The sequence below is a fragment of the Podarcis tiliguerta genome (assembly GCF_965153285.1).
Source record: "Podarcis tiliguerta genome assembly, chromosome: 2".
Lineage (NCBI taxonomy): Eukaryota > Metazoa > Chordata > Lepidosauria > Squamata > Lacertidae > Podarcis > Podarcis tiliguerta.
In genome coordinates, this window is record NC_139535.1 from 18,020,025 (window position 1) to 18,030,692 (window position 10,668).

The 10,668-nt window shown below is 50.4% G+C and overlaps 1 protein-coding gene across 2 annotated transcripts; it reads left to right on the forward strand.

The window, feature by feature from the left end:
- The first annotated feature begins 2,436 nt into the window (after positions 1–2,436).
- On the forward strand, positions 2,437–9,355 carry LOC310670144 (uncharacterized protein). 2 transcript variants are annotated; one of them, XM_083424898.1, is made up of 3 exons: positions 2,437–3,915; positions 6,387–6,513; positions 7,309–9,355. In XM_083424898.1, the coding sequence occupies exons 1-3, from the start codon at positions 3,061–3,063 to the stop codon at positions 9,126–9,128; spliced, it is 2,802 nt and encodes a 933-aa protein (XP_083281024.1). In that variant the 5' UTR covers positions 2,437–3,060; the 3' UTR covers positions 9,129–9,355. The 2 variants fall into 2 exon arrangements, with proteins under 2 accessions (XP_083281024.1, XP_083281023.1); XM_083424897.1 differs by having other exon boundaries at positions 2,492–3,915; positions 7,306–9,355.
- The last annotated feature ends 1,313 nt before the right edge of the window (positions 9,356–10,668 follow it).

Below are 10,668 nucleotides of genomic sequence, written 5' to 3' on the forward strand. Positions count from 1 at the left end.
TGATCTAGTCCTTAGAGTTGCAGAGATAACACCTTCAGCCCAGTCTCAGCTTAAGGTAAAGGTAAAGGTACCCCTGCCCGTTTGAGCCAGTCTTGACAGACTCTAGGGTTGTGCACCCATCTCACTCAAGAGGCCGGGGGCCAGCGCTGTCCGAAGACACTTCCGGGTCACGTGGCCAGCGTGACAAGCTGCATCTGGCGAGCCAGAGCCGCACACGGAAACGCCGTTTACCTTCCCGTCAGTAAGCGGTCCCTATTTATCTACTTGCACCCGGGAGTGCTTTCGAACTGCTAGGTTGGCAGGCGCTGGGACCGAGCAACGGGAGCGCACCCCGCCGTGGGGATTCGAACCGCCGACCTTTCGATCGGCAAGCCCTAGGCGCTGAGGCTTTTACCCACAGCGCCACCCGCGCCACAGCGCCACCCGCGAGTCTCAGCTTAGACAACACTAAAGTTCACAGAGGATATGTTTTTAGCTATCAGCCGTGAGAACTAAATAGAACTTCCATGTTCAAAGGCAGTATACCACCACTACATGCTGGGCACAAAGAAGGAGGAAGGATGTTGCATTCATCTTTGGTTTGTGGGCTTTCTAGAGCAGGGGTCCCCAAACTAAGGCCCGCGGGCTGGATAAGGCCCGAGGGACTCGTTTATCTGGCCTGCAGCGATGCTGCTGTCTGCTCTTACCGGCGCTGCGCTGCATGGCTGCCCACTTCAGGTTGGAGGAGCGCCAGAAACAGCTTGTGCGCATCCGCAAGCATTGTGCGCATGCACAAGCGTTATTTCCGGTACACATCCAGGTCGGAGGAGGCCCGTGCGCATGCACGTGCAGTGCTCCTCCAACCCGGAAGTGCGCCGGGAATAGCGTGTAGGCACTTATGGGCACACGCTCCCCCGCCTTCCACGCGATCGACGCTGGAGACACCGACCCAAGGCACGGTAAATTTGCTGACCCCTGTTCCAGAGGAAACAAGATTGCACTCCAGGCGACTCCTGTGATCAACAGAAAGCTTAAGAGCTAGTGATTATTGCTTTTACTGAGGAAGCTGCCACACAGCCTGAAAGCAAAAGGCTTTGGGGAGAAGGGTCGTTTCTGTAGAAATAGAATGTGAGAGGCGGTTGTGGATTCTCTTCCTTGGAGGTTTTTAAGCAGAGGTTGGGTGGCCATTTGTCATGCATGCGTTAGTTGAGATTCCTACATTGCAGGGGGTTGGACTAGATGACCCTAAGATTCCCTTCCAACTCTGATTCTGCGAGGCTGCATTCCAAAGCTCATCTTCATCACATTAATGGAATGTTTTAACCCACAGAAGTTCTCTGAAGTTTATCGAAAAAGAGTTTCATACTAAAACAGACATGAGTTGAAAGTTTTAAACTTTTCTCCCTCCTTCAAAAACAAAACTGGTTTTATTTTCGGATAACATTCTATAGTGCCATATAACTAGGTGCTTGCTGCTGGTTTGATCTCCTTTCTGCGGCCGGCACGTTGCAAAATATTTAAATCTTGTTAGAAGGTTGTAAAATGTATTTGGTTTTTTCCTGCCCATGAGAATTGTATAAAAGAAAAAGGGGAAAGGGAAATAATTTTGACAGATATTTGCTAAATAAACTAACGTTGACTCTGTTCTTTTGGATTTCTTTTGGGGGGGGTACTTTTTAATGACTTGATGTATAATATTTTGTTGGAAGCTGCCCAGAGTGGCTGGGTAAACCCAGCCAGATGGGCGGGGTGTATTTATTTATACATATATACATATATACATACATACATACATACATACATGACAGGGACATGGGTGGCACTGTGGTCTAAACCACATAGCCTAGGGCTTGCCGATCAGAAAGTCAGCGGTTCGAATCCCCGCGACGGGGTGAGCTCCCGTTGATCGGTCCCTGCTCCTGCCAACCTAGCAGTTCGAAAGCACGTCAAAGTGCAAGTAGATAAATAGGTACCGCTCTGGCGGGAAGGTAAACGGCATTTCCCTACGCTGCTCTGGATCGCAGGAGCGGCTTAGTCATGCTGGCAACATGACCCGGAAGCTGTCTGTGGACAAACGCCGGCTCCCTTGACCTATAGAGTGAGATGTGCGCCGCAACCCAGAGTCATCTGCAACTGGACCTGGATCTGCAGCTGGTCAGGGGTACCATTACCTTTTTACTTACATGCATACATACCCCGCCCATCTGCCTGGGTTTCCCCAGCCACTCTGGATGGCTTCCAACAAAATTATTATTATTATTATTATTATTATTATTATTATTATTATTATTATTATTAGCGAGTTCTCGATCCTCAGTGGGAAGCGCACAGAGGGCACACATGATCACTAGTGGATCCAGCCCAGATAAGTTTGTTGTGAGCGATCACTCCAGCTGAAATCAGCACGTTTGAGGTCTGCCATCCTATACCCGCCTTTCTCCACTAGGGGGCTCCGAGGCGAAAGCGGCTTTCTCTTTGCAAAGCTTTTCCTTCCTGCGCGGTCGAAACCCTATGTGCCGATCCGACGCTGTCTCCGCCTCCACCTGCTGACGAGGGAAAGCGGGGCGGGGCTTAATCAGCATCCCTGTCCAACCCGAACGCCGCTTTCCTTCTCGTCGCGCGCTCCGCCTTCTCCGACCGGAGTGAGAACTTGTCAGCCCGATGGCTCCGGGCTCCTCCTGCCTCCGAGCAACCCGCACCCTAAGAGCTGCTGCGACTTAACAATTAACGCCGGATACAGGGGAAAGGAGGGGGGAAAGGGCTGGGACAGCGGAGCGAGGAAACCTCACATAATATCCCTTCTTTGCGCTGATTTCCAGATCGCGTTGAAGCGGAGGCGGAGGGAACGGGCGCAGCTTGACACGCGCGCGCCACCCGCAGACGCTGAGCCGGACCAGAAGGAGAACCTTGGCGTCTCCCGGCAGCTGTTCGGCCGATCTCCGGCGACCCTTGGCTTTGTTGCAGGGATTTTCGTTTTCCTCCCCTACTGGTGGTTGTTGTTTGTTTTTTTTCCCCCACTCCACTCTTCCGAAACCATCCATCTCTTTCATTAGATTTATTGATTTTCCTCCTCCTCCCCCCATGAAAATGCCTCTGAAATACGTCAAGAGTCGGAAAGGCAGGGATCAGCTGCTTCACGAAGGGTACCTGTATTGGAAGGAGCGGGAGAGCAAGAGCAAAATGGTCTGGAAATGCGTCGACTACCACAAGTCCCGTTGCCCCGGGAGGGCCCACACGCGCCACGGCAAGCTGGTCCACTCCTTGCCCCACGATCACCCTCCTCCTGCCAAGACCGCCATGATGTGTGGCACGAAGGAAAGTCCCTCCTCTAGCCAAGAGCCCATCCGCAAAGTGTCCGTGCCAGGCTGCCAGGCGTCGCCAGGGGTGCCCGCTTCCCGCAAGCCACGCATCCGGAACGATCCAAAGCTCACCATCCAGCTCTTGAGGGCACGTCTGAACGCAGCCCGCCAAGTCGTGTCGGACTTGCAGCAGGGATCTTCTTCTGTCGCTGAGGCAGTTCCTGTAGATCCGTCTTCGCCAGCATCTCTGGACTTGCCGGAGCGCTCGGGTGTATTTGAGAACGCAAGATCCAAGGATGCCCCTGCTCTGGACAACGGCACAAATGCATCCCATTTGTTCGCAAGCCGGTCCAGTCGGGAAGCTGCTCGCCAGAGGTTCCGCTTGGGCCCTGTCCTGCCTGCAGAAGCCCCCCGGGAGATTCTGTCCTGGCTGAGCGAGGCAGCTGAGCAATGGCTGTGTCCTCAGCACCACAGCAAGGACCAGATTGTGGACATGGTCATCCTGGAACAGTTCCTGAACGTGCTTCCGGGGACCTTGCAGGCATGTGTGAGAGCCAGGGAGCCAGGCAGCAGCAAGGAAGCACTTCAGCTGGTCGAGAGCTATTTGAGGGAAGAGGAGCCAGCTAACGCTGTTCAGGTGCTGGCGCTGGGATGTGGGGTTTTTTTTTCCCCTTTCTTTTATTGCTATGTTTACCTGTGTTGTCCACTTTTCCTTCAAGGTGCTTGAGGTGGCCTAGGTGGTTCTTCACCTCCCAATGTTATCCTCCCAACGACCCTGTGGAGTAGGTTGGGCTGAGAGCGATTGCCCCAAGGTCACACAGTGAGCTCCGTGGCTGGGTGGGGATTTGAACCCTGGACTCCTGGCTCTTAGTCCAACGCTCTAACCACTACGCCACTCTGGGTGGAGCTCACTTAAGAATGGAATGCTGGTGTGTATCCGATTCTAATGCAGACCCAGAAAAACTGGTACTGGTTGATGTTGCCCTTTGTGCTAATGTTGTCACAGAGCCAGTGTGGTGTAGTGGTTAAGAGCGGTAGTCATGTAATCTGGGGAACCGGGTTCGCGTCTCCGCTCCTCCACATGCAGCTGCTGGGTGACCTTTGCCCAGTCACACTTCTCTGAAGTCTCTCAGCCTCACTCACCTCACAGAGTGTTTGTTGTGGGGGAGGAAGGGAAAGGAGAATGTGAGCCGCTTTGAGACTCCTGAAGGGGAGGGAAAGGCGGGATATCAAATCCAAACTCTTCTTCTTCTTCTTCTTCTTCTTCTTCTTCTTCTTCTTCTTCTACGTGCTGTAGCGGGGGCGGAGGGGGGAATACAGCCCTCTAGTCTTCTCTTAACTGGCCCTCTGTGCTTTCCCCAGACCACAGCCCTCCCCAGCCCTGCTCCATGCCCCTCCTCAAGTGCTTTTGCCTGAATGGAATTTGTCCTCGATGGCGTTTGACTGTGCTGGGGCTAGAGCCATGTCTGCTGCCCCACCTACCCTTGCCTCGCCATTGGCATGTAGCCCCCGAGTGATTGTCTGTGAAGGGATGTGGCCCTTTAGGTTCCCCACCTCTGTGCTATGGAGACCAAGTGAGTTCCGTCTCCCTGGCCAGAAACAGACGTCTGGTGTTAATCCTTGAGAGCCAGTGTGGTGTAGTGGTTAAGAGTCTCGTAATCTGGTGAACTGGGTTTGCGTCTCCGCTCCTCCACATGCAGCTGCTGGGTGACCTTGGGCCAGTCACACTTCTCTGAAGTCTCTCAGCCCCACTCACCTCACAGAGTGTTTGTTGTGGGGGAGGAAGGGGAAGGAGATTGTTAGCCGCTTTGAGACTCCTTAGGGTAGTGATAAAGCGGGATATCAAATCCAAACTCCTCTTCTTCCTTTTCGAACGACTAGAGAAGATCTGCTGCAATGCATTCAGCAAAAGGTCAGGGTGGTGGGTCACAGGGTTTGTTGGGGCCTGCACTGTGGGGAAAGGTTTACTTGGAGCCTGTTGGAAAAGGATTTTGGTAACCTGGATATGACACACATATCATTCATAACCAGTGTTTTTGTTTTGTTTTCGCTGGCTTTCCTTCTTTTAAAGGCTGCGCAAGGTGCAATTGAAGCTATTCCTGGCTTGCACGTGCCATGATGGGAAAGCTTTCTTCCTGCTTGTCACGCAGCTCTAAACTGCAGGAGAGCATTGCTGGAAGCAAAATGTTTACTGCTCTCTCTCTCTCTCTGTTGTTGATATAAGACAGGGATACAAGGCACAGATGGCACATTATTGCTCATAATCTGGTTGAATAACCAGTCTGATTTGGTATTTTCTCTGATTATATCTCGTTTGTGCCTGTGACAGAGTGTGGCTATTTAATCGCATTGGTGTGAGGTGAGGTTAAGCCTGTGTTCCCATGACCAAATAAATGGGAAGCTTCCTGCGGATCTTCCCTTCACTTTCATTCCGTACACTTAGGTGGGAAATGCCAAGTGCTGTGATATGGAGTGGCATAGAATGGGATAACCAGAAATGGCCTGGGGCTAGACTGAGCAAAAAGGGGTTTGCACAAAAACATGCCCTGAATGCTATGCTATCAGAGCCAGGGGGATAAATTGGATAACCATAGTACCTTTTTAGCAAATGATTTTTAATAATAATTAAAAAAAAAACCTGGTGTGGTGTCTAAATGCAAGTTATTGGACTTAAGAAATTGCCAGGCCTCTGGTCCATCTCCTCTAGTATAGTCATCTCTGACTGGCCCTGAATCGCAAATGTCTTGGATACCAAGACTGAAAAAAAGGCCCTCACCCAAGATCCTTCCGCTGGAGATAGAATCATAGAATCGTAGAGTTGGAAGGGACAATAAGGATCACCTAGTCCAACCCTCTGCAATGCAGGAATATTCAGCTGTCCCATACGGGGATCGAACCTGCAACCTTGGCGTTATCAACACCATGCTCTAACCAACTGAGTTATGTGTGTGCAATGCACGTGCGCTGCCGCTTTTGTGCATGCAAATTCTCTGGTCTGCCCCTAAGCTATGTCCCTTTCTCCCAAAACCTTCTAAGGCTTTGCCCAACACAGTCAACTGAAGTCTTAATACTGTGACATTAATGGAATATCCCTCTTGTTTGTTTCAGGGCCTGGTAACCTTTGAAGATGTATCTGTGCGTTTCACGGAGGAAGAATGGGCTCTGCTGGGCCACAAAGAGAAAACCCTTTACTGGAATGTCACGCAGGAGAATTACGATAACGTGGCCTGGATGAGTAAGTGTTCCTAGAGAATCCTGGTGCAGTTACCAACTCTTTCCACTTTTACATCACTGCAGCATACAGTTTAGGCATGCATCAGTTATACCCAGATTTCTGAGCCAGTGTGGTGTAGTGGTTAAGAGCGGTAGTCTCGTAATCTGGGGAACCGGGTTCGCGTCTCCGCTCCTCCACATGCAGCTGCTGGGTGACCTTGGGCCAGTCACACTTCTCTGAAGTCTCTCAGCCCCACTCACCTCACAGAGTGTTTGTTGTGGGAGAGGAAGGGAAAGGAGAATGTGAGCCGCTTTGAGACTCCTCCGGGTAGTGATAAAGCGCGATATCAAGTCCAAACTCCTCCTCCTCCTCCTCTTCTTCTTCTTCTTCTTCTTCTTCTTCTTCTTCTTGAAATAATCATCCCCTTGTACATCTTTTATTAACTATTTTATGTGGTCATCTAGCTTCCCATTTTTAGATGCCCTTTGAATACTTTCTTTCATCAACAGTCTTTTTAAGTTGAACTCATGACATTTTCTGCTTCTGTACTTTCCTTGCATTTACTGTTATTTTAACATTTGCTGTACACTGCTTAGGTGGCTTCTATACAAGTTAGCAGTATATGCATATTTTTACAAATAAATAAACTGAACTCACCAAGCCTTCTGCTGATCTAGTTAGGCATAGGATTGCACCGTGAGCTGAATATTCAATTTTGTGACTTCTCTTAATTGCAGTAGAGAAGAACTGGTGCAGCCAGTGTATTCTTAATAATTTTTTAGGACACAGTGTGATTGCTTTTCCTTGCTTCAGCAGATGACGGGACCGATAGCAAAAGCAGATGGGAGGATCCTTGGCTGGAAGCGTGCGAATCGGTGGCGATGGGAAAATCCAAGGAGGCTATTTTGCAGAGTCCTGAACAAGACATGCTAAGGCAGAGCTGTCTGGAGAGGCAGCAAAAAACCAACTCAGGAAGAGAAAGAGAAAAGGATGTTCTCTGTTGGAAGAGTTTGCAAAAGCTAGACCGTGACATGGCTCACCTAGAGATGGAGACATGTGCCGATTGTGAGGACTGGGGCGAATCCTTATCAGCATTAATCAATACTCAGGAAAGTCCCAGCAAGGAAAGTTCTGAGCCTATGACTCAATCTGGGAAGTCACATGAATTATCTGAGAAGAAAATCCTCCAGAATCTTCAGGGAAACTTAATCAAAGAGGACCAGAGCAGTTTGCTGGGGCAACAAGCAAGCCAAGAGAGATCTGCTCTTCATAGAAACAGCTTGAGGGACCCACTTCATCTTGACTCTAGGCCATGTACTGATTCTGCAGAACTGGAGGAATCACTAAGACTTGGCAGCAATCAAAAAATCCACAGCAGGGAAGATCCTGACTATGTGGCACTGGAAATGTCTGTGGAAGAGATTTCTCAGATTTCTGCCAAGCAAGACCTGCAGTCCAAGCCTATGCAGCTTTGCTCAAACCTGATTCTTGCTGAAGTGAACGAGACGGCAGACTTACAGCACAAACCTGCACATGTTTACTCAGAAGTAAGTACCACGGAGTCCAGTGGGGCTCACTCCCAGGGAAGTGGGTGTAGGATTTCAGATTCAATCAGCGAGGACCAGAACGTTCTGGAGAGCCATCTCGCCAGCATCTCAGGAAATGATGATGGACAGGAGAAATGCCTTCTCTATGGAAATGGTCAGAGAGATCTGTCCAAAGACATGCTTCAGCTAGATGCTGAACCAGGACCAGAGAACCAGAACATCTGCACTGGTTGTGGGGGTCAAGATCAGTGCTCAAAGCACATTGTTAGCCGGGAAATGGCTCAGAGGGAAGACCTATATAAAAGTCACAAGTCCAATAGGCGGTTCACCCAAATTTCAGGTCCTGCTGGCCAGGCTAGCTGTTCCGATTCAGGTAAGAAGCCCAGAGACCTCTTGGCTTTAACGAAACACAGGCGACTTTACAAAAGAGGAAAGTATTTTAATGGGGAAAACATGCATGCCAAGTCTGTTCTTGGAGTGCCTGAAAGAATCCAGCCAGCCAGAAAACTTCAGAGACGTTTGGACTGGAAAGACAAGGGCCTCTACAAACTTAGCCAATGCAGACTTCTTGAACCAGGAAGAAGACCAAGGCAACCCCTCAAAGACCATCTCCAGACTCGCGAAGCATTGCATCAGACTACAGCGACAATCAGAACGGCCTCAGGGACCGGACCTTCCCCTCCAAACCCCAAAAGACTGAAACCCGAGCCAATCTCTCCCTCCCCTCCCCCTCTCTACAAAATGGCGGCTGAGCCAACGCTGGCCCAGTTCATGGCTCTGCTAGAGCAAGTTGCTGCCGACGCCGTGGAGATAAAGTTTGCAGTCTCCCGCTTGCACAACTCAGTTATTGCCATCCACAGCGCCCTCGGGAGTCTCTCTGGGTGTTCGGACGAGGCTGAGCTCAGGATTTCCGACTTGGAGGACACCTCCCGAAATACAAAGGCCCAGCTTGTGAAGCAGTGTAACGATATTAAAGCTATTGAGGCCAAACTCATTGGGAAAGCCGTCCAGACCAATGTCATTGCAGGGTTGTGGTCATCGCTGAGGGGTCAGAGAGAGGCAGCCTCCCTTCATCAGCCCCCTAACTAATGTGTAAGGATGTTATGAAGATTTGGCTCAGAGAGAGATCAAGCACCGTGCATTCCAGAACTAGGCTTGGATGCGATTGGTCCAGACAACCTGTTCACCGGTCACAAATCCACCACTCCTTTCTGCTGCCTTAGAAAAACCTTTGCAAGCTTTTGACCCTCTGCTTCTTTCAATAAACCTTTGGTGACCACAGTAAAAAATTAAAATAAAATGCTTCTTGTGCCTCTGCTGATGTTGATTCAAGTCATACTTGGCCTATCTAGGAATGGAGGGCAGGAGAGTAGTCTGGGAACAAAGGGGATGAGAGCAGCCAGTTTTGCTTGCTACATTCAGGTAAAGGTAAAGGGACCCCTGACCGTTTAGGTCCAGTCGTGGCCGACTCTGGGGTTGCGGCGCTCATCTCGCTTTATTGGCCGAGGGGGCCGGCATACAGCTTCCGGGTCATGTGGCCAGCATGACTAAGCCGCTTCTGGCGAACCAGAGCAGCGCACGGAAATGCCGTTTACCTTCCTGCCGGAGCGGCACCTGTTTATCTACTTGCACTTTGACGTGCTTTCGAACTCCTAGGTTGGCAGGAGCAGGGACCGAGCAATGGAAGCTCACCGAGCATGGAAGGTCATGTCCACACCATACATTTGTAGCGCTATGATACCACTTGGAACAGCCATTGTTTTCCGCAAAGCATTCTGGGAGCAGGGGTGGACTTTAGTAATCCTTGGTAACATGGCACCAAAATTTGGCATCCCTGAATTATGGAGCTTCTCAATTTTGCACCCCATCAGCTTGGCACCCTGTGCCAGGGGGAACCACCCTCACCGCCCTAAACCCAGCACTGCTATGAGCTGTAGTTTGCTAAAGGTGCTGGAAGTTGTCAAGTGAGAGAACCCCTCATTCCCCTCACAGAGGTACATTTCTCAGAGTGGCTTAATGCTCAATGCCTCTTCCGAGAGAACTATGGGGGGGGGGAGGCACAATTGTTTAAAATGGCATCATGGTGCTTTAAAACAAGCTTCCTCAACCTCGGCCCTCCAGGTGTTTTTGGCCTACAACTCCCATGATCCCTAGCTAGCGGGACCAGTGATCAGGGATGATGGGAATTGTAGTCCCAAAACATCTGGAGGGCCAAGTTTGGCCATGCCTGCCTTAAAGCTTTCCTTGGGGGGAGGTGCTGGCACTGCGTTCCCTTGAGCACCCCCAGAAAAACAACAACACTGCCTTAAAGTCCAATTAGAAAGCTTGTGGTGTATATTCATTAGAGGATCCTGCCTGGGAACCTGAGGAGACCTGGATTCAAATGCCTAATTATACCTGGCATCAAGTACCTAGAGGTGTCTACGTTCCCAAAAAGTACAGTTCCGTAGCACTCCTGGGATATCTAAGCTGAAATCCATCAACATGGGCGGTTGAGCAGGCACAGCTTCCCTTTTGTATTTTGCAAGCTGATTGCAGCATCAGGGCTTGATGAGGAACAGGTGGCCCTCCCCTGTTCTCCAGCACTCCAGCACTTCCCAGAGCTAACAAGCCCCACCTGGCTAGCTAG